Source organism: Budorcas taxicolor, chromosome 19, assembly GCF_023091745.1.
Source record: "Budorcas taxicolor isolate Tak-1 chromosome 19, Takin1.1, whole genome shotgun sequence".
In the NCBI taxonomy this organism is placed as follows: domain Eukaryota; kingdom Metazoa; phylum Chordata; class Mammalia; order Artiodactyla; family Bovidae; genus Budorcas; species Budorcas taxicolor.
In genome coordinates, this window is record NC_068928.1 from 11975471 (window position 1) to 12000587 (window position 25117).

At 36.5% G+C, this 25117-nt stretch overlaps 1 protein-coding gene across 8 annotated transcripts in view; it reads right to left on the reverse strand.

Moving 5' to 3' along the window:
• The window catches only part of BCAS3 (BCAS3 microtubule associated cell migration factor), a 586221-nt gene that overhangs the window by 376068 nt on the left and 185036 nt on the right, over positions 1-25117 (reverse strand). For all 8 annotated transcript variants that reach the window (XM_052658881.1, XM_052658882.1, XM_052658879.1 and 5 more), the window contains exon 14: positions 9370-9503. In XM_052658881.1, coding sequence (XP_052514841.1) covers positions 9370-9503 — 134 coding nt within the window. The remainder of the gene's footprint in view (positions 1-9369; positions 9504-25117) is intronic.

Consider the following 25117-nt stretch of genomic DNA (forward strand, 5'->3'; position numbering starts at 1 on the left):
TGCAGGAGACATGGGTTGAATCCCTGGGTCGAGAAGATTCCCTGGAAGAGGAAATGGCAACCCACTCCAGTATTCCTGACTGGAAATCCCATGGGCAGAGGAGTCTGGTAGACTGCAGTAAAAAAAAAAAAAGAAAGCTGAGCACCAAAGAATTGATGCTTTTGAACTGTGGTGCTGGAGAAGACTCTTGAGAGTCCCTTGGACTGCAAGGAGATCCAACCAGTCCACCCTAAAGAAGATCAGTCCTGAGTGTTCACTGGAAGGACTGATGCTGAAGCTGAAACTCCAATACTTCGGCCACCTGATACGAAGAACTGACTCATTTGAAAAGACCCTGATGCTGGGAAAGATTGAAGGAGGGAGGAGAAGGGGACGACAGAGGATGAGATGGTTGGATGGCATCACCGACTCAATGGACATGAATTTGAGTGAACTCCGGGAGTTGGTGATGAACAGGGAGGCTATGGGGTGCTGCAGTCCACGGGGTCGCAAAGAGTCAGACATGACTGAGCGACTGAACTGAACAACTAGTATTAATGGCTTAATTAATTGTACTTACATGCTTCTATGTGTCGGGGGGGTATCCTCTGCCATCAAGACCAAAGCCCATAGCAGCTCACCTACTAGGCTTTCTGTTTCTTCCCATGTTACGTAACAGACACATCAGAATCCAAGCAAAAAGTGAAGGTGGAGACTTAATGGCTGCTAAAGCATACAGAGGTGTTGTCCCAGTACAACATCGCCACCTGCCTGAGCCAGCATCCAAGTACACTCCCTCTTTTAGATGGCAGCTACTAACCTGCTTCTGGGTTCTTGTCACTGAACAACTGACTCATGGAGCCTTTGTGATTTTTTCCAGACCCGTACTGGGACAAGTCAATTCCAATCCAATGATGAGCATGGTGGAAGGTTCCAAGAGGGATTGCTAGTCAAGTGGGAAGGGTATACTCCAGAATGTGTTCCAGAACACCCCCAGGAGCACCTTGTTTTTACAAGTACTTTATCACCTACTCTACTGCCTGAAACAATGCCGGTGGTTCAATAAGCCCCTGAATCACAGAGTTTCCTTTGAATGCCTGACTCACTGATGTTTGGCTAAGATGAATAGTGATGGTATCCACAGGCCCAGAGCAGCTGCACAGCACCAACAAAAACTTGGGATAGACAAACGTAAGGATCAATCAGCACAGCAGGATAATGGAAAGCTGTCGCCTCTGCTTTAATTGAGGAGTCACTATAACTGTGGGCCAGTGATGCCCATTCATTTTTGTATGGACGTTTATGTGCTACAATGACAGGTACTACAAAGAACATATAGAATGCACAGCTATTTTACTTTCTGGCTTTTTAAAGAAATTTGTGGATCCCTGCTTTAGATAATCCCCCTAAGGACTGTTAATAGAAGTGTTATATTTATACTGAAACTTGGGCATCTGTCAATGGCCTTGCCAATGGTCTGATTGCAGATGTCCCTCTTTTAGGGCCAGGAGCTGTACAAACACATCATGGCTGGTAACGGAAGAATCTGGGTCACTAAGGCCCAAGGTGTGAGTCCAGCCGCTGGTGAAGAAGGCTAGAGTCAAGCCGCTCATCATAGCCGCTTTGCCCTGCCCTGCATAGTGATTTCCATCCAAATTCATCAGTTATGCACCTCTGCCCATCTACTGTCCACTGCTTCCTATCATACAAAGTATACAAGATGTCACAATTTAAAGCATAAATATACTACAGGTGTTGGGGGTTAGCTGTTCAGGACAATATAGTTAACAGGACTGCTCAGAGATTTGCCCTTTTCTCCTTATGTACTTAGTTGTTCAGTCGTGTATGATTCTTTGCGACCCCATGGACTGTAGCCCACCAGGCTCCTCTGTCCACGGGGCTTCTCCAGGCAAGAATCTTGGAGTGGGGTGCCATGACCTCCTCCAGGTGATATTCCCAATTCAGGGAGCGAACCCAGGTCTGCTGCATTGCAGGCGGATTCTTTACCGTCTGAGCCGCATCAAATGTTTAGAAAGTGTTATTAAACTTAGTTTTAGGTGCACAGACATTTAAATCTCCCTGATAATTTGACTCTTGAACATTGTGAAATATCTCTGGTAATAGTCTTTTGTCTTAACCTCTTTCTTAGTTGATATTAATATAGTCGAATTTTTAATATTCATGTTTATTATTTGCATGACATACATTTTAACATGTTTTAACTATGATTATATTAAAGACTCAAAGACAATCTTTAGTAGGTAATTTGTCCCTTTAGTTTAGAGTTCTTTGGGCTGAAATATGTCAATATTTAGTATATGATTTACATGGTTGAATTTTGATGTACTATTTAATTTTGTTTTCTGTTTATCCTCTCTGTCCTGTGTCTCTGTTCTTCCCTTTCGGCTAAATTACTTTTGAGTTAATTAAACATTTTAAATGAAGTTTTGTATTTTTAAGTACAGTATAAATGAACCTTGAAACAGTATAATTCCATATACCCATTCCCACCCAACCACCAATGGTATTATGCTATAGGTATCATATGTATTACATGTATACAATATAAGCCCCAGAAAATGTATAAATTTCTTACATATAAGAAGTATCTTAACATTAAATTTAAAATGTTAACATTTATATTTTAAATGAATTAAGAAAGGGGGGAATCCTCTTTAATGTGAAGTTGATCATTTCTCAGGTATTTCATCACTTCCAAAATATCCAAGTTTGCTCTGGTTATCCTTTCTCCCTGCACAACAGTGTGGATTTGCAAAGTTTACTGTTCACTTCATCATTCTTGGACTTCCTTGGTGGCTCAGACGGTAAAGCCTCTGTCTACAATGCAGGAGACCCGGGTTCGAGCCCTGGGTTGGGAAGATCCCCTGGAGAAGAAAATGGCAATCCACTCCAGTACTATTGCCTACAAAATCCCATGGACAGAGGAGCCTGGCAGGCTGCAGTCTATGGGGTCGCAAAGAGTCGGACACGACTGAGCGACTTCACTTCACTTCACTTCACTTCATCATTTTTAAATGATACTCTTGCTAGATGGAGAACTTTTTATTACCAGTACTTGTTTCTTTCAGTCCTTTAAACAAGATATTCCACTGCCTTCTGACTTCCATGGTTTCTGATAAGAAGTCAACAGTTTGAAAATGTTTTTTCTCTGTATGTGCTATTTTCCTCTGGCTACTTTCAAGATTTGTTTTGGTTTTCAGAAAGTTTACTATGTCATTTTTAAACTTCAGCTTTGTCATATTCAAAATGTGTCTTTCAATAAATCTGGAACGTTTCCCATCTTTATTTCTCCATGTATTTTTTTCTGCCTCATTCTCTCTATACCTTCTCCTACACAGATCAAAAGGAATTTTGCTCCAGGATAGATCATACATAGGGTGACAACTATACCTAATTTGGATAATTTTGATGAGGAGATGTGAACTTTGAGTCTGATGACATTTTAAAGAGATTTTACTGTTAAGAACTGATGTTGTAACATGCTGAGATTTCCAGGGATGTTTGTATGTAACGTATTTTGCACATGAAATTATTCTGAATTGGAGGGTTCAGAGAGGGTGGACTGTAATGAAGTAAACAGTGTCTCAAAACAAGACATATCCAGATCCTAATCTGTGGAACCTACATACACTGCATTATAGTACAAAGAGTGACTATTACCTTATATGACAAAATATGTGATTAATATCTAGATCAGAAGTTATCCTGGATTATCAGTGCTAATATTAAATGGAATCATTTAATCATATTAAATACTTATTTAATGTACCCTTAAAAGATACAAAGACGAGGAGAAGACACAGAGAAGAGGAGGAAGAAATGAGACCACAGAGGTAAATACTGGAGTGGTATCTAGCCGTAAGGAAAGAAATGCTGACTCACCAGAAGTTGGCAAAGGCAAAGAACAGATTCTCTGTTAGAACTCTAGAGGGAGTGCAGCCTCGCCAACACCTTGATTTTGGACTTCGGGCTTCCAGAAATGAGAGAAAATAGATTTCTGTTATTTTAAGGCCATTTGGTTTTGTTCTGTTATTTTAAGGTAATTTGCTATGACAACCACAGGAAAGAAATGTGCAGTAAATTTGTATACAATATGAATTTTATGTTATGGACTCCCCATAACTGAAGTTGCTGGGTGGTATGGCAACCTTATGTGAAGATTTTCAGAAACTGCCAAACTATCTTCCAGAGTAGCCGTACCACTGTACATTCCCAAAAGAACTGTGTGCAAGAGCCAGTTTCCACTCATTCACTTGTTGAGAGTTCCCTTAAAATGTGGTGTAGATACCAGACAACTTGAGTCTAACTCAAAGGGTTTCTCCTGTGTTTTCTTTTAAAAGCTTTACAATCATAGATTTTATATATTTAAATCTATGGTCTAGTATGAGTTCACTTTTGTATATGGAATGAGACATGGGCTAACACTCATTTTTCACACATAAATACCCAGTCAGTCCATTACCACTGTTGAAAAGACTAACTTGTCTTCATTTTGCACCTTTGTCAAAAATCAATTGTACACATGTATGGAAATGTGCCTGTTACTACACCTTTAATAAGTCTAATTACTAGGTAATGCTCCAACTTTTTCTTTTTCAATATTATTTTGCCCAGTATAAGTACTATGCAGAGAAATAGCTTATTAATTTTTATCAAAAATCTTTAATACTGCTGGGATTTTAATGGAGATGGCATTGAATATACAAATCAGTTTGGGGAGAAATTATATTCTAATAATATTATGTACTGTAGCCCAAGAATATGGTTTAACTCTTTATTTAATCAGATCTTTACTCTCAGTACTGTTTTACAGTTTTAGAATACAGTCCTACATGCGATATGCTTAACAATTTTTAAATTGACAATTGTTTGTTTCTAGTATATGGTACCCAGAAGTCTTGTTAAAATCACCCATTAGTTCTAACTTTTTTTGTGGTATTCATTAGATTTTCTGTATGTCATCTTTACTGTAATTTTACTTCTTCCAACTGGTATGATGGTGGCTCTTCCCATGGTTGCAGATTTCTCGGCAGATCTCAAGGGTTTTTTCTTTGTAGCTTTCATCTCTCTGATACTCAGTCCTGAGAACTCCATGATCTTGGTCTTCCTAGACTCACCAATATCTCATCACCAAAGGGAGTCTAGACTCCATTTGGGTTCCCCTTTCCTGTACCATAGGCTTTTTCCTGAACTGACCATCGCAAAGAATCCACCTGCCAACCCAGGAGACACAAGAGATGTGGGTTCAATTCCTGGGTAGGGAAGATCCCCTGGAGAAGAAAATAGCAACCCACGCCAGTACTCTTGCCTGGGAAATCCCATGGACAGGAGCTTGGCAGGCTACATGCAATCCATGGCATTGCAAAGAGTTGGACACGACTGAGCACGCACACGCAGGTACCTTCCTCCTTGAGAATTAAACATATTCATCATACCATTTTGCAGGATTGCTCTGATAAAGTAGAAGTAACATGTTTCTAATATGCAGAGGTTTCCAAAGCAAGTGTACCATTGATCAAAATTAGCATGTTAAATACAAAAACTACTAGTGTCAGCTTCGGTAAGACTTTACAGAAGTATATTTTTAAATACCGTAACATTTTACTACATCTGACTTTACTGATGAAAACTAAGAATATTTTGCTAACTACACATGTACTTTATGAGGAAAATTACTGTCAGATGCAGAGGATATCCCAAGTCATAGATCATAAAACAACTTAATTCAACATAATTAGATCCACATATTTGATCCTTTTTTCCTTGCATGATTAAAGTATCCTCAGAGTTCTTGGAAGATTCCAGAATGACATGATTTTAAAATACTCAAAAACAGGCAGATTACTTGCCATACAGATTTCATCATCAGTGTTAAATTTTATATATCATGTCAAAATCATTTCAGTATACACTTATAAAAATTAATTTTATGGTTATCAATTGTGTTTCCTTAGATCTTGATGTTTAAGGTTTAGAAATTTCCAATCTCCTACATTATATGGTTTTCCTACCTGTTAAATAGGAATAGCATTGGCATTAGCAAATATTATACCTACAAACATTTGTCCATGTGCAGCACACTGTTTTATGGATGAGAGACCCCAAGAAGCTTAAGCAAGATCTCTGTCCTCATGCTAGAAATTGAATGACAAATAATGTTAATGCAAAAGAGGTATCAAAAATGGATGTAAATTTTTTACAAGGTGTCGGTGCTTAAAATGTTCAAATTACTGGAGATTATAGTTGAGGTGGAGCATATCAGTAAGTAGGGAGGACAGGACAGGGATTAAAAAACAATAAAGAAATAAACTGTGGGGCTTTCCTGGTGGCTCAGTGGTAAAGAATCAGCCGGCTAATGCAGGAGACACAGCTTGGATCTCTGATTTGGCAAATCTCACAGCCCATGAAACAACTAAGCCCCTGCACCACAACTATTGAGCCTGGGAGCTGCAATTACTGAGCCCACGTGCTGCAACTACTGAAGCCTGCGCGCCATGGAACCCATGCTCCACAACAAGAGGAGCCTCTGCAATGAGAAGCCCACACTCTGCAACTAGAGCAGCCCCCGCTTGCCACAACTAGAGAGAAGCCCACACAGCAGTGAAGACCCCGCCAAAGACAAACAAATAAAATTACTTGTTAAAAAATTAAAAGAAATAAAATGTGCCCTGTATTGTACAACACAGGGAATATAGCCAGTATTGTTTGGTAACTATAAACGGAATATAACCTTCAAAAACTGTGCATCACTATGCTGTACACCTGCAATTTACATTGTACATCAACTATACATCAATGAAAAAAATCTTTTCAAAGAAGTAACATGTGCCCAGCAGCACATTTTTAGTGAAATAGTAAATCTTGACTAAAATGCTCATCTAATTGAAAACTTCCATACGAAAGCAGTAACAGCAAATGGTTATTAAACAGGAGAAAGCAACTTCATTGTGCCAGAAAGTAAGGACACTGTCAAAGAATACTGTACATATTATAAGCTAATAGATGTCAAAGATGTCAAGCTAATAGATGTCAAACTAACAGGCTCCAACTGGCTAAATCCAGACTGTTCTGAGTACTAAAATAATTTTTGAATGAATATAACTCATTTAACAAAGAATCTATTCAACCAAATGATATATGTAAATAAAAGAAGTAATAAAAAGTTTGATGAGGAATGGGATATTTATATAGTTTTAATTGACTTCTCCTAGCCCACTATCCACTCAGGCCACAGCACAAAGACAGCAGACTAAAAATGTCCTTCTCCGAGTCTTCCCCTGAGAGCAGTATATTTGCGTACTTTAAAAGCTGCTGTCTGAGGGCTCAGCTCCCAATCAGTCTGCATCTAGGTGCTGAGATCCACACCACATCAACAGAATGAAAAATAAAAATCATACAACCATCCCAATAGATGCAGAAAAAGCACTTGACAAAATTCAACAACTATTTATGATAAAAACTCATTGAAGTGGGTACAGGGGGAATATATTTCAACATATATTTCAATATATTTCAACATAATAAAGGTCATATATGACAAGCCCACACCTAACATTATACTCAATGGTGAGGAGCTGAAAGCACTTTCATAAAAGCCGAAAGCATTTACAATTGCATCAAAAAGAATAAAATACACAGGAAAATTTAACCAAGGAAGTGAAAGACCTGTGCACTCAAAACCATAAGATATTGATGAAAGAAACTGAAGAAGACACAAACAAATGAAAAAACATTCCATACTCATGAATTAAAAGAACCAATATTGTTAAAATGTCCACACTGTTGAAAGCAATCTACAGATTCAATGCAATCTCTATCAAAATTCAAATGGCATTTTCACAGAACTAGAAAACAATCCTAAAATTTGTAGGAACCACAAAATACCCCAATAACAAAAGCAATCATAACCAAGAAGTACAAAGTTGGAAGCATCATGCTTCCCGATGTCAAACTGTATTACAAAGGTAAAGTAAATCAAAACGGCATGGTAGAAAGTTTAAAAATAGGAGGTAACTATTAACAAAGAAAAGACCACAATTATTACTTTTAATTACACATTGTTTTTGAGTTCCAAACTAACGCAATAACAAAAATAAAACTGAAAACAGTCAAAAATTAGCATAATACTTGTCAGAAAGTATGTTCTATATAAGGGCTTCCCTGATAGCTCAGTTGGTAAAGAATCCACCTGCAATGCAGGAGACCCCAGTTTTATTCCCTGGATCAGGAAGATTTCCTGGAGAAGGGATAGGCTACCCACTCCAGAGTCCTTGGGCTTCCCTTGTGGCTCAGCTGGTAAAGAATCTGCCCACAATGCAGTTGAGAAGATCCCCTGGAGAAGGGAAAGGCTACCCACTCCAGTATTCTGGCCTGGAAAATTCCATGGACAGTCCATGGAGTCGTAAAGAATCAGACACAACTGAGCGACTTTCACTTTCACATTCTACATATAAAATACAAGAAAAATTCTTCTGAAAAAGTATTGGATCTCAAAATAGAGTGCAGCAAAGCAGGAAAACACAAATCTAATACAAAACAATATATAACCTATTATACCTCAGCAATAATAATTTTAAAATGTAGTAATTCCTAGATGTAAAAATTCTATAATTAATGATACATATTCTAACTGCATTAAAATGTAATTTCAATGTAATTCAAATTAAAAACTTCAAAATATTCTTTATATAACTTCAAAATAGTTTTATATAACTCAATATTCTTTATATTACCCCATAACTAAAATGCATTTCAATGAGAAAATGCTCAATAGCTGAAAATGTTTTCAAAAATGAACAATAAGTCTGCTATAAAACAGTAAAAGTGAGTAACACAGCATAATGCTGGTGAAAGGTACTGCTTTATTTTTACTTTCTATTAGAGGAATTTCTTAATACACACTAAGTCTAAAGACTGTTATAATGAACCACCAACATCAACATCACCTAGCTTTGACGATCATTAACACTTTGCATATTGTTTTCAACTTATGTCTTAGTTTATTTTGTTCTGCCAGAACATTCAAAAGCAAACCAGACATATCATATCATTTCACCAATAACTACTTCAGCATGATTGCAGAATATATGCCTAATAGACTGGACTTGAAGAAAACAAACAAAAGAACGGTTTGGGGACAGGAAGAGAAGAATAAATAGAACTTCTGTTTTATCAACGTTCATGGTTCACCTACTGCTTATATTATTAACTGGGTCAAAATAGGATAAAGTTCTTAAATATCTGACCCAGTCTAAAAAACAGTATTAACTCACCAACATTAACGTTAACCTCCAGTATGATATAAATAACTTCTGGATTAGATGTCATATTACACAAAGAAAACACCTTGTGAAAAAATATACAACTTACTTTGGCTTCAGTTTCTCCCCTGTGAAGAGTATATAAATGATGGACAGCACTTTGTGATGAGGACCAAGGATGAGTCAAAATTTGGAAGACGTGGAAGTCATGGCCAAGGGTATCTGTTGTGACTAGAAGCATTCCTGAAGGACACACCAAAAAAGGGTAAAAATAAACACCATTATGTATGTGGATAAAATATTTTCACAAGGCATTCATCATACTTTAAAATATTATTGAAGGGGAAAAGTGACCAAATATATAAGAACTTCCTACAATTAAAAAAAAATTAAAACACAGGAATTTTTTTCCCATGGGAATACAAAACCTTAAGGTCACATCAGTATTCAAGTATAGTGACATACTTACATGTGAAGGTTTTATGATGTTCTCATACAACTAGTAGAGAAAAGTTTACAATGCTGGAATCAGAGAGTTCACAAGCATTTTAAAATAGCAAATCTGATAACAAAGAATGTGAAAGACTTTCCTCCATGGAATTAAAACCCACTTTCACTTTTTCCGTTTCTCAAAACCTGAATTCTAAGTTCCAATTTAAGTACTATTACAACTAATTGTACCCTACTCAATTCACTAGTTTAAAACTTTTCTCCACTTTGCCTATTTATTTAAATTCCCTACTGTCTTTCACAAAGCAAATTTTGATGAGATGTCATAGCTAAGAATTATGTACCTAATACAAGGTCACAAAAATTTTGGTTTCCTGTTCAATTTCACAGTTTTATATTTTACATTTAGGTCTTTCATCAATTGTCTCAGCAGGATTTCTTGAAGAGGCTAATCTTTATTCATTAAATTGTTTATCTTTTATTCTACATTCAATGTCAACATGCCAAAGATCGACTGGCCATATTAGGGTGGGTGTTTTTCTGGAAGTCCTATTCTGTTCCATTGATATCTGTGTCTATCATTCACTAATATCACACTTTCTTAACTTACTATAACTTGGAAATCACATACAGCAAGTCTTTGTTTTCTGACCTTTTCCAAGATTGGTTTAGCTATTCCAAATCCTTTGCCTTTCCAAACACAGATTCAGGTTTTCAATATCTATATAATGGGGATAATGAACATCTTAACAATAATGAGTCATCTGATCTATGAACATCGCATATTTCTTGATATGTTTTGCTTTTTCTCTTTTAGCATATCGATTATATTTCCTTAGTGCTACTATCAATGGTACTCTATTTCAATTACCAAATTTTCCTTGGCAGTATATAGAGATGTAACTGATATTTATATAAATATTTGTATGCAAGGAGATCCAACCAGTCTATTCTAAAGGAAATCAGTCCTAAATATTCATCGGAAGGACAGATGCTGAAGCTGAAACTCCAATACTTTGGCCACCTGATGCAAAGAACTAACTCACTAGAAAAGACCCTGATGCTGGGAAAGATTGAAGGCAGGACGAGAAGGGGATGACAGAGGATGAAATGGTTAGATGGCATCACTGACTCGATGCACATGAGTATGAGTAAGCTCTGTGAGTTGGTGATGGACAGGGAGGCCTGGCGTGCTGCAGTCCATGGGGTCGCATAGAGTCAGACACAACTGAGCGACTGAACTGAACTGTATGCATACCTACATATTCTACAAATTCTATGAGCTTTTATGTAGATTACATGGAATTTTCTTTCTGAACATATAGTATGTGAACAGACATAGTTTGATTTTTCTCCTTTCCACACTACAAGAACTACATGCCTCTTTTTTCTCTTGACCTGCTATTTTTGCTGAGGTAAACAAAAATGACGAGAGGCAATATTCATGCCTTGTTCCATGTTTCAGAAAAAAATATTCAATCTTTACGCATGATGCTAGTTGTAGATTTTCTGTAAATGCTATGTATCAACTTAAGGACATTATTTTCTCCTTCTAATTTGTTGAGAGTTTTAATAATAAACAGATGTCAAATTTTGTCTAATGCTTTTCTGCACCTATGAGACGATTATGTGGTTTTTCTTCTTTGGTCAATTAGTATGGTGCATTTTAATAATGAAAGGTTATCAAATGTGGAACAATCTTGCATTTCTGGAATAAACTCCACTTTGTCAAAATCCTTTATTACATGCTGCTGCACCAAATTAGCTACTATTTTGTTGTTGTGAATGTGTTCCTGGGGGATACTGGTTTGTAATTTCCTTTTCTAATACTGTGTTTGTCTGTTTCTGGTACTAGGGTAAAGCGGGTTTGGTTGCATAATGTTCCTTTTATCTTATTTCTAGAGGAAATACTTTAATAAATGTCCAGTAGAATTTTCCAGTGAAACTATGTGGGCCTTTTCTGCGTTTGTGTGAAGACTTTCAGATATAGTAAATTAATTTCTCTTTAAATTTTGTTAATATAAAATGTAACATAATTTTTATAATGTAAAATATATTGTAATGTTTTTTCTTGGAAGAATTACTCTCTGTAACTCAAGGAAATAGTCTGTAGGGTCTTTAGTAATGTCCAATTTTTCATTCAGGATATTGAAATTTTGTATCCTTTTTCTTTTTTTCTTGGTCAGTCTAGCTAGAACTTCTCAAAGAAACCATTATGGTGTCACTGGTTTTCTCTTTTCCATTTCACTGATTTATCTTCCTTCTTTTGCTATCATGACCATCTGTTACTATTTCCTTCATTGCCCTTGCTTTAGTTTTATTTTCCATTTCTTCAAGTTTCTTAAAAGCTGAAGCTTAGATTATTGTGTCAGGAAGATATGTTCTTTAGTTTCCAAATGTTTGGGTATATTCCAGTTATCATTCATATACTAATTTCAAGTTTAATTCCATTATGATAAGAAATTAAAGTTTGTTTTATATCTCAGAACAACATATCTTGCTAAGGGTTCCATGTACACCTGAACACTTGGTGTATTCTATCAGCGTCAAATTAAGTTAACTGATACTGTTATTGGATCTTTAACATGCTTACTTGTTTGCCTACTTTTGTGTTCTATTATTGAGTAGAAGTTAACATCTCCAACCATAATTATGGATATTTTTTTCAGTTATATAAGCTCCCTAAATTTGAGCCCTATTTTTTTAGGTTCATACACACTTAGGATTGTTACGACTTCTTGGTGCATCACCTCTTTTATCATAATGTCCCCTTTTGACCTTAGTATTTCCCTTATTCTGAAGCCAACTTTCTTTGGTATTAATATCACTACTTTTTCATTTTACTTTCACAGCCAATATAATTATAAAAGGACTCTGTTTTGGATAATAACTGGGGTTCAGTCTGGGGTTTTTTTCTTCCTATCTCAAACTTTTAATTAGTGTTTATAGATCAGTCACATTTAGTGTAACTTGAGGGTAAGGCTGGATTTACATCTACCATTTTGTTACCTTTTACTATTTTTCTGATTGTACCCTTGTGGGTTTTGTCCCCTTGATTTTTTAAAAAATTTTCCTTGCTACTGGAGTACAGCTGATTAACAGCGCTATGTTAGCTTCAAGTGTGCAGCACAGTGGGTCAGTTACACATGGATCTATCCTTTTTCAAGTCCTTTTCCCATTTAGGATTTTACAGGATATTGAGTAGAGTTCTCTGTGTAAGACAGTAGGTCTTTGTTGGTTATCTCTTAAATTTCACACTTGTTTTTACTTTTACTTATTTATCTGCTCTTACTTCCTTCCCTTTTTTAGATAATTTCACTATTTTTAATATAAAATTTTAACTTATCTATTGGTTTTACTGGTTTTTCCAGAAATTAAAATATACATATTAGAATGTTTGTGTTTGTTAATATTTTGTCCAGAATATATTGCTTTCTGTGAGAAACAGAAGCAAAATCATATTTTGTAATTCTTAAAACTTCTTTGTTGAAAGAATATCAAGCATCTATGGAAAGATAAAGTGGGCATTTATATGGGAAGGTGAAGTATATATGAGTTTTCTATTTATTGGCTAACATATGGTACAGCTCCAGTCATTATATTTGATTAAAAATAGCATTTTAGATGCCAGTATCTTGGCTATTTCCAAGAGAATACATTTTAGATGATGAACCATGTCATTTATTGAGATCTATAACAATTTATTTAACATTGCCAACCATTCTGTGCACAGCTATCAGCATGAGGTCAATAAACACTGTTGTTATTCACACAATAAATTTCAAACATTGGACATGTTCTTTTTGTGGACAGTATTTCTTGACTCCTATTTTTTACTTAGTTATAGTAAGTCTGAATTATCACAATTCTACTACTATGTTTTGATTCCACATTCCCACAGCAAAATTATTTCTGCACATGAAAAACAATTCAGTGGAAACATCATTATGACAGGAAATGTGATGCACTTGTATTTATAGCACAAATATATTACTCATTCCCAAACATAAACTTCACTTTCTTTTATTAGCGTATCAATGATTTACTCATAATTAGCATTCACATAGTAGTCCCTATTAGCCAAATCAAGACTCTTATTGTTTTGCATATAAAAGATAATCACAAATAAAAACTTTTCAACATGCTCCTAGTTTTTCAAACTGGTATGCAAAACAACTTCAAATTTTAAGAGAATTAGCCATTATCCTGGTTATCTTCTTGTATCCTGTCTCAAAACGTTTTCTTCCACTTATTCATGCAAATACAGCTTATATAACTCAGAAATAAGTCCAACTTTTTGACAAAACTTTAAAATAATTTTTTTTAAATTTATCGAGAGGAAAGGAGGAAATAGCTAGTGTAGTACTATACCAATAATATGCTTCCTTTGAATTTATAATTTCCTCTTTTGCACACATTCTGCAGGAAGAAATGACAAGCTGGCTTTTTTTTTTTTTTTCTAGAAAACAAGTTAAAAAGCAGATATACATAAAAGGAAAAACTTGTACAGAGTAGACTGTGGCTTGAGAACTATTTATGCAGCATCAGAAGACTAAACCAGACTCCAGCCTGGCCATAAACTAAACCCACGCCCCAAATGAGGTGCCAAGCCACAAAAAGCATTTGCGTCATCTGGGAATACAAGGAAAAGAAGGACTTCTAATTATAGGGCCTGGAAGCGGAAGCCTAGAGTGATTAGCTGTTTAGGCGCTGCTGTATGTTTATCTGGAAGCTTCCTTTCCTTCACTCTCAGCCTTAAGTTTGATAGATGAGCGCTAGCATTAGAGGGTAGGGACTAAAGCTGCTGATGGTACATGGCGTTCCCCAAAATCTGAGGTAGCTGAAGACTGAACATTAAGGCTTTTGTGGCCTCATAAGAACATAAGTCTTTTCAACTGGGCGTCAGCTGGTTAGCCCAAAAGGCAAAATTAAAGAGTAGCAAACCTCGACTGGGCATATGCTATAAAATCTTGGAAACTTGAGTAGGGATGTCTTTTCTGCCATATCCTATTTATAACACCTACCTAATTGTATGGTTCTTTATCACATGCACACATATGAACTGGAAGACAAATTACCAGCTTATTCACACTCTCCTCCAAAAACAGACATAACCACTGATATGTCAGGTCAAATGGAAATCTTTACAGGGAATTCACATTATCATCACTCATAAATAACTGTATATTTTAGTATTAATTACTGCAAATTTAATACTTTCTCATCAACACCTGTAGAGATGAAAACCTAAAAATTATTAAAGTTTGTAATTTGCAAACATCCTAACATCTTTATTTAAATAATTACTTTCTTCCTTTCACTTTACATAACATGAAATTGTTACCGTTCTGAAGATATCTTTGGCCATATCCAATGGCCACATCCAAAGGCCATAATCAAGATAGAGGACACGTGAAAAAATTCTCTTCTATTTGCAGTCCATCCCCTCCCCATCACCTGGCCCTGGCAACCACTGATTGACTTTCTGTCATTACAAATTAATGGTGGCATTAATGGTAGAGAATCTGCCTGCCAACACAGGAGATGCAGGTTTGATTCCTGGGTCAGGAAGATCCCCTGGAGGAGGGACTGTGGTGTTGGAGAAGACTCTTCAGAGTCCCTTGGACTGCAAGGAGATCAAACCAGTCCATTCTAAAGAAAATCAACCCTGAATATTCACTGGAAGGACTGACGCTGAAGCTCCAATACTTTGACCACCTGATGCGAAGAACTGACTCACTAGAAAAGACCCTGATGCTGGGAAAGACTGAAGGCAGCAGGAGAAGGGGACGACAGAGGATGAGGTGGTGGATGACATCACCAACTCAATGGACATGAGTTTGAGCAAGCTCTGGGAGATAGTAAAGGACAGGGAAACCTGCTGTGTCCATGGGGTCACAAAGAGTCAGACACGACTGAGCGACTGAACTGAGTTGAGGAACAATTTGATAACAAACTGAGAAAATGTTTTTTCAAGGCAGTGGTATCATTTTACTTTCTTTCCCATGAACTCCATAATTTTGGAACATTTGGTGTTGCTGATATTCTTAAATTTACTCACCTCAGTGAGTATTTGGTGGGTTTCTTATGGTTTAAAAATGCTATGCTCCTTGGCGATCACTGATGCTGGGTGCTAAATAGTTACTTGCATATTTCCTTGACTTTACTGTTCAAATCCTTTTCTTATTTTAAATTGTTTTGTCTTCATTTTATATACATTAAAATTATATTTTATCACATTATAAAAATATTAAAATATGTATATGTGTGTGTGTGTATATATATCTCAGATATATACTTATAGCTTATATATACCAGTTCATTTGCTTCACCATAAGTTTCCCAAATAATGAAGACCAATCTGATGGTTTGTTTCTTTGGTGTCCTATCTAAGAAATCGTCCTCTATGCCTCCTGGGTTACAATGATACAATCTTTACATTTTCTTTTTGAAGATTTATAGTATTAGGTTTTAAATTAACCGTATGAGTGATTTTGAGTTAAATTTTTGTGTATGGTGTTAAGGAAAAGTTTTGCTGTTGTTCAGTAGCTAAGTTGTATCCAACTCTTCGTGACCCCATGGAGCATGCCAGGCTCCTGGGTCCTTCAACATCTCGCAGAGTTTGCTCAAATTCATGTCCATTGAGTCAGTGATGCTATCCAACCATCTCATCCTCTGCCACCCTCTTCTCCACCTGCCCTCAATCATTCCCAGTATTAAGCTCATTTCCAATGAGTCAGCTCTTCACATCAGGTGGCCAAAGTACTGGAGTTTCAGCTTCAGCATAAATCCTTCCAATGATATTCAGAGTTGATTTCTTTTAGAGTTGACTCATTTGATCTCCTTTTGTCCAAGGGTCTTCTCCAGCACCACAATTAAAAACCATCAATTCTTCAGCACTCAACCTTCTTCATGGGCCAGTTCTCACATCCATACATCATTACTGGAGAAACCAGCTTACTTTTCACCAAATGGATATACCAGTTGTTCTAGGACCATCTCTTGAGAAAATCATGCTATCCCTATAGTGAATTACTTAACACTTCGGTCAAAAATCAAATCATCATAAGAGTTTGATCAATTCCTGGATTTTATTCCATTCATCTACGACTATACTTACCCAAAACCATCCTTTCTACATTACTAAATACTTATTTTAAAAAGTATATACTTAAGTAAGTCAGAAATTTAGGTAGTGTCAGTATTTTTAATTTGTTCATCTTTTTCAAGATTGATTTGACTATTTTAGATCCTTTGAATCTCCATATCATTTTAGAATAAGCTTCTGTTGATTACTTCTGGTTTAAACATTCACTTAATAAAGTTAACTAATACTGAACAATATTAACACAAAATACTAATAGGATGTCAAAGCACAAAAGTGATGAAATATCTTTATGAAAATGTGGTTTTCTCTCGTAACTAAATACATGATTTTTCTTATCATATAATATTATAATCATCACAACATAGAGGTCACTAGGATGGCAAAAATGTACAATTTTTAGATGAAGTAGTTATCTTGGGGACATTATTATGTACCAGCACAATGCTATTGCCCTATACAGATACAAATACACAAACACAAAAGCAGTACTAACTTAATGTCACAGAGAAACCAGCCACAAGAAATCACTGCCACAAGTTCATAATAAAATACAAAATGAATGAAGGTTAACAGGAATTTGGTAGACAGATCAGTCTGCTTAGAAGACATTTTATATATTAAGATTTTAAGATTTAATTTGAAAGGTAAATTTGGAAATTTAGGAATTTCCAAAGGAATGCCATTTGATGTACTTCAGAGATGCATGAAAATAGAAACTTAAAATTTTCTGGATGGAATGTATACGGAGGTGCATATGTGTGTATGTATGTGTGTGTAGAAATTCACCAAGCTATACACACATTTGTACACACAATCTGTATCATGTAATTACAGCTCAAGAAAAATGAAGATGAACCAAAACAATAACAAGGATGAGGGAACAAGATAATTTTTATGGCTTTAGCTAGAGTGAAAGAAGAGAGAGATGATAAGATGGTAAATAGAGCAGTTAGAAAGTTAAAACTCTACCCCTACAAGTGGAAAAAAAAGACACATCAAAAAACATAGCAGTCACAGAGGGATGTATATGAAATGACAATACATAGAAAGAAGTCAAGAAAGAGGGCTACAAGCCTCAGATGTGCAAATTGGCCAAATGATAGTCAGAGCAGCATTATTCATGAATTCCACTTTGTATACACAAAAATACAACAGATTTAGTTCAGAGTTCTGACAGGGGAGATCAGAAACTGTGTAACACATAACAATTAGATGGAAGATAAAACTGGGTCATCTCACTTAGCACTTTCACTTTAGGAATATTTGCAAATGTAGCAAATATTTTTCTTAGCCCATCAAAAGATATGATTTGAAAAGAAAGACTAACAACAATAACAAGAATAATCAAAATCTTCCCATGAAATAATCAAAGGGATGACATGGGAGTGGGGGGAACCTAGTTTATTTTTTATTAAATAATATTATTTCTTCTATGCTGTTGGTAAGACTTTGTTTAGATTATATATATTAAGTTTGAGTAGACTGCTGTTTTTATGTTTTCTTTTTCATCTTCCATTCCTAAATCCATTCCCCATTGCCATCCTTTCCCCACCATAAGTATGCATCATACTGAATTTAATATATGTTCTTTGAAATACATATATCCTTGAAAATTTTTCAGAGTACTGGTCAAACTATTTAAAAATATATATATTTATATATATGTGTGTGTGTGTGTGTGTGTGTGTGTATATATATATATATATATATAAATAATATGTACAGACAGAGTGTTAGTCACTCAGTCATGTCCAACTGTGTGTGACTCCATAGACTGCAGCCTGCCAAGCTCTTCTGTCCATGGGATTCTCCAGGCAAGAATACTGGAGTAGGTTGCCATTCCCTTCTCCAGAGGATTTTCCCAACCTAGCAATCAAACCCCAGTATCCTGAATTGCAGGCAGATTCTTTACTGTCTGAGCCACCAGGGAAACCTCCAACATGTATATACATATATTTAATATATGGCAAGATCTGAACGAGGAAACTGAAAGAAGCCTGAAGCTGGAGAAGGGCCAGAGTATACAAGAAGAGTGGAAACAAAAAGGGACAATGATAGTCAAGGCTTAACCATTTTAAAGTTGTCCTGATAAGCAAAAGTACAGTTCAACCTTGGCTACTTCGCCTGTATCTACTTGGTTATAGACATCCTTTTTTACCTTTTTCAGAATGTAATACTAGATCTAATAGATACTTGCAGCTGCAGTGTTATGGGCATTTATATTTGCCTCACATTTTTACATGGTAGGTATGCCCCTGTATGTATTCTCATCTTTCATTAATCCATTCAGTATTAACTGAGTACCTTTGCTGTGGCCACTGTATGTATTCACATCTTTCATTAGTTCATTCAGGATTAACTGAGCCACTGTATATATTCACATCTTTCATTAGTCTGAAAGATGCCACTGTATGTGTTCAGTGTCTTCATCTTTCACGAGTTCATTCAGCATTACCTGAGCACCTTTGCTGTAGCAGTGGTGCTAGTGAAGCAGCAGGGTTCCTTCTTACTGATGGACATTTAGAATCCAGGGCTGCATTAGGACTTTCATATACCCTGGACAATTTTGCCTTCATTGGCCCCCTCTTCCATGAAAAAACTATTTTATGACTACAGTTGCTGGTTTAAATGTATATTATGGATATTAAGGCATTCCATTAAAACTTTATACATTTTTTTGCATTTTAAAGGAATTAAACATTTTGAGGGGACCCTAAAATGACTGTGGGCATGCTGCCTGCTGTACTTCATGGCCAATCACACCTGAAAACTCCCTCTGACTCTCAGATAAGCCCAGTGCCACAGTGAATGTAGAGCGAACACAACAAATTCTTCAAGGAGTAACTCATTACGTGAGTAAAAGATATCACTTTACAAGATGAAAAAACAGGAGATAACTACAGACTTCTAATGGAAACAGCCCCACGAAAGGGTCGGGGAGGAGGCAATAAATTCTTCAAGCTGCATTTGCACTGCTAGTGACACAGCATACATGACTAACACTAAGACACCTGAAACTGTCAGGTGAGAGGAAAAACCTAAAGCCACCTAATTCTATAAATTGAGAAGACACTGTAAATGTTAACAAAAATCAAGACAAGGTATTTTACTGACCATTTGCTATGATCAATGGGGAAAACTACAAAAAACAAACAAACAAAAAATCCAACTGTTTAAATGATTAACCCAAGACCACCAGCACCTTTCAATATATAGCATTTAAATAACCAGAAAAATGCCAAGTCTGTTAAAGATGCAGCCAAGCATTCAGAGGGGTTCATGTTTAATCTACTTTACTAGAGACCCAACATTCATTTTCCTCTTATTAATGGATGGAAAAGCAATTTCCCTGCCAAGGAAGGGTAATTATTTAAGATGTGGATGTGTTGCCCTTCACAGCTCTAGGCTACTCAGCTGGCAGAAGTAATGCCTCTGGAAAGCAGAACAATTATTTACTGAATTAAAGACAACAGGTCTGTGAGAAACATCAGGCCACACTTGCAGAGAGCTGAGAATTTCTTCCTTATGTTTCTAATTTCAAAACTAATTAAAAATACATATCTTCTTTGATGTCAAATGTCATGAAACTAATAATATTCCCATCTAGTGTACCAAGTCACAAAAATGTAATGTAGTTTCCACAAGATACTTTTAATTTCAGTATTTAATTACATGTGATATGCACCTGCATTTAATATAATTTGCATCATGGAACAATCCCACAATTGAGGGAGGGAGATAATTTTTATTCAAATCAGAAATTGGAAATAAGTTGGTTTTATTCACGAACAACTAAGTACATTAAATTAATCCCTTATCATGGCCCGATTATGTTGCTGTTCAGTTGCTCAGTCATGTCCGGCTCTTTGCGACCCACAGATTGCAGCATGTCAGACTTCCCTGTCCTTTACTATCTCACTCAGTTTATTCAAATGCAAACCACTGAGTCTGTGATGCCATCCAGCCATCTCATCCTCTACTGTCCTCTTGTCCTCCTGCCCTCAATCTTTCCCAGCATCAAGGTCTTTTCTAATAAGTCAGCTCTTCACATCAGGTGACCAAAGTGTTGGAGCTTCAGCAAAAGTCCTTATAATGAATATTTAGGACTGATTTCCTTTAGGATTGACTGGCTTGATCTCCTTGTCATCCAAGGGACTCTCAAGAGTCTTCTCCAACACACTTCAAAAGCATCAATTTTTTGATGCTCAGCTTTCCTTATGGAACAACTCTCACATCCATCCATGACTACAGGAAAAACCATAGCTTTGACTAGATGGACCATTGTTGGCAAAGTAATGTCTCTTTTTAATACACTGTCTAGATTGCCATAGCTTTTCATCCAAGAAGTAAGCGTCTTTTAATTTCATGGCTGCAGTCACCATCTGCAGTGATTTTGGAGCCCTAGAAAATAAAGTCTGCTACTGTTTCCAGTTTTTCCCCATCTATCTGCCATGAAATGATGGGACCAGATGCCATGATCTTAGTTTTCTAAAAGTTGAGTTTTAAGCCAGCCTTATCACTCTCCTTTTTCACCTCATCAGGAGAAACTAAAGAGCCTCTTGATGAAAGTGAAAGAGGAGAGCGAAAAAGTTGGCTTACAGCTGAACATTCAGAAAACGAAGATCATGGCATCTGGTCCCATCACTTCATGGGAAATAGATGGGGAAACAGTGGAAACAGTGGCTGACTTTATTTTTCTGGGCTCCAAAATCACTGCAGATGGTGACTGCAGCCATGAACTTAAAAGACGCTTACTCCTTGGAAGGAAAATTATGACTAACTTAGACAGCATATTAAAAAGCAGAGACATCACTTTGCCAACAAAGGTCCATCTAGACAAAGCTATGGTTTTTCCAGTGGTCATGTATGGATGTTACAGTTGGACTATTAAGTAAGCTGAGCACCGAAGAATTGATGCTTTTGAACTGTGGTGTTGGAGAATACTGTTGGACTGCAAAAAGATCCAACCAGTCCATCCCAAAGGAGATCAGTCCTGGGTGTTCATTGGTAGGACTGATTTTGAAGCCAAAACTCCAAACCTTTGGCCACTGATGTGAAGAGCTGACTCAGTGGAAAAGACCTTGATGCTGGGAAAGACTGAGGGCAGGAGGAAAAGGGGACGACAGAGGATGAGATGGTTGGATGGCATCGCCGACTCAATGGACATGGGTTTGAGTGCACTCCAGGAGTTGGTGATGGACAGGGAGGCCTGGTGTGCTGCGGTTCATGGGGTCACAAAGAGTCAGTCACGACTGAGCAACTGAACTGAACAGAAAATATGTTGAAAGGATACTCTAGATGAGTGTAAATAAATTAAAAACTAGGATGAGGGAGGTTAACAACAAAGCAAACAACAACAGTTAATATTTATTAAGGTCTCACTATATTTTAGGTATTGTTTTAGATGACAGTACAGCCCTCATTTTATTGATGAAGAAACGAAAGTACTGGGAGTGATCCAAGCAGATTAAGTCATTTGCCCTATTAAGTAGCCAGGTTAAGGGGGGACATGATATCTTACATAGGGTCAGGTAAGTTTTCCCAAAATGATACTTAAGATGGGACTTAAGAGACACTAGGGCTTCCTTGGTGGCTTAGACGGTAAAGAAACTACCTGTTGTGTGGGGGAACCCGGATAGGATCTCTGGGTTGGGATGATGCCCTGGAGAAGGGAATGGCTACCCACTCCAGTGTTCTTGCCTGGGAAATCCCATGGACAGAGGAGCCTAGTGGCTCCTTTGCAACCCCAAAGAGTCAGACATGACCGAGCAACTAACACTTTCAAGAGATAAATAAGAGGCAGGAAAATGAGCGTTCCCGGAAGAGGTAAAATGATGTAACATGTTTAAGGAGCTGAAAAATAACTAGAATCGCCAAATATGGGAGGAAACATGTCGATAAGGTTGAGGTGGTAAACTTGTGCCATGCTGTAATACTTTTAGACAATACACTCAATAATAATAAAGTTGTTAAAAGATGTTTGTATTATTAACATTTCTTACAAAACATGTGAATATCTTAAAATGGAAGTAAACATGGAACATGATACAACAATCATAGTTGAATAGAATAACCTAGAATTGGGCTGTGATAAAATAAGACTGAATGATTTTCATACATATGGTTATAGAATAAATGTCTGTAGAGCCCCTAAGTTCCTATAATGAAATGCCAGAAACCTAGTGTGGTTATATGTGGAGTTAGGGGTGGGAGCTATATGTGGAGCTGGGGGTGGTGTATCTATGGAAGTAATCAAGTTTACATGAGGTCATATGGGTGAGGCCCTGATGTGAGAGTATAGTGTCCTCGTAAGAGGAGTCACCACAGAGATAGCTTGCTTTCTCTCTCTCCTTGCTCCCTTGCATCCAGGAAAGGCCATGCGAGGACATGTTAAGAACGTGGCCATTTGTTAGTGATGAAGAAACACCTCAGGATAAACCATCAGCCAAACCATGATTCTGGACTTCCAGCTTCAAACACTGTGAGGAAAGAGATTTCTGTTATTTAAGCAACCAAGTCTATGGTGTTGCCTTCTGGCAGCCTGAGCTAATATATGTTCACAGGTTACTGTCTAAACCACGTATCATAGAGAGCATTTTACATGCTCAAATGACCAGTAAATAGGCTTTGGGGCTGGATTTATAAGATCAAAAGAAGCTGTTGTTCTTGCTCTATGAGAAAATGGTGAAAAAACAAATCAAAGTTATAAAAAAATACTATTGAAAACTAAATTCAATACAAAGTAATTAAAAGTAGCTGCTCTCAAATTGAGCAGAACAGAAGAAGGAAGAAGAGTTCAAACAGGTAAGGGTAAGGAGAACTCAGTAACATTTTAAATAATTTTCAGTTGCTCCATTTGAGCTGATGTGATAGATCAGAAAACTGCCCCCACAAAAATACAACTCTGTACCCAATTAATCAAGAGGGATAAGATTAATAATGCCAAAAGCTATGAACAAAGAGAGCTGACAATTGCTGAAAGAAGAAATAACCATCAAACTAAACTATCAAATCTAGTTGAAACAGTCCTCAAAATTATGGACAAAACACAGATGTTGACAGTCAGAAAATGCTAAAAGAAGTCATCTTCATCACAGAAACCAGAAATAGGCAACGGAAGTGTGCTACTTAGGAAAGTACAAAAGTAATTCAAAGGAAGAAGGATAATATCTTGGAAAAAATAATGAACTAGCAAAAAGCAGGGACCAACCATGACCTAAACCTGTTACCTTACACTCAAAAATAACAAAAATATTTAAATTATAAATTTAAATAAAAATGTGAAACTAACATCCTGTTAGAAAATTACATAGGAGAAAATCCTAGCGCCCCACCCAGATTGGTGACCATTTCTTAGACATGAACACAAAAATACAACTATCAAAATTTTAAAAATGCATTTGACAAAAAGGAAAGAATTTTGCTCTGCAAAAGACCCTATTAAAAAGATAAAAGGAAAAACTCACTGGGAAAAGAGATTTCCACATCACATATCTTACAGAGGATCCATAAAATAGAAAATGATGAGACAACCAAATGTTGGCCAAGGATGCAAAGAAACCATGTCTAGAGGATTAAAGGGAAGTTTGAGAAAAATGTCTCACCAAGTAGGAGACATCAATAAAGAGATAGCGTTATAAATATAAACAAACACAAATCTGGAGTTGACAAGTACAGTAACTGAAATGAAAAAGTCAATAAAGGGGCCCAAATAGAAACTTAAATGGCAGGAAAAAATCAACTGAAATTATCCAGAATGAGAGGGGGAAAAAAAAAAAATGAAGAAAAATGAACAGAGTCTTTGAGATCTGTGGGAGGTAAATCTGCAGGAGTCCCAGAAGGAAAGAAGAGGGGGAAAGAGACAAAGAAACAATGACTGAGAAGTCCAAAATTTCATGAGAAACATTTAGGACAGTGAAACTATTTGGTATGATACTGTAATGGTAGGTACATGTCAATATTAATTTCTCAAAACCCGTAGAAAATACAACACCAAGAGTGAACCCTAGTGTAAACTATGGACTTTGGTTGATAATAGCGTGTATGACAATAGTGTGTTGATAACAGTATGGGTTCATCACTTGTAAGAATATGATCACTGTCAGGTGGAAGGCGGATAGTGTGGGAGACTGCATGTGTGTGGGTGTGGCATGTGGGCAGAGAGAGGGGGAAAGCAGAAATAGGAGAGCTCTCTGTACTTTCCATTCAATTTTGCTGTGGACCTAAAAGCACTCTAAAAAATAAAGCTTATTAATTAAAAAAATAAGTTCCCTAGAAAATGTCAGTCACTGTGTATCTA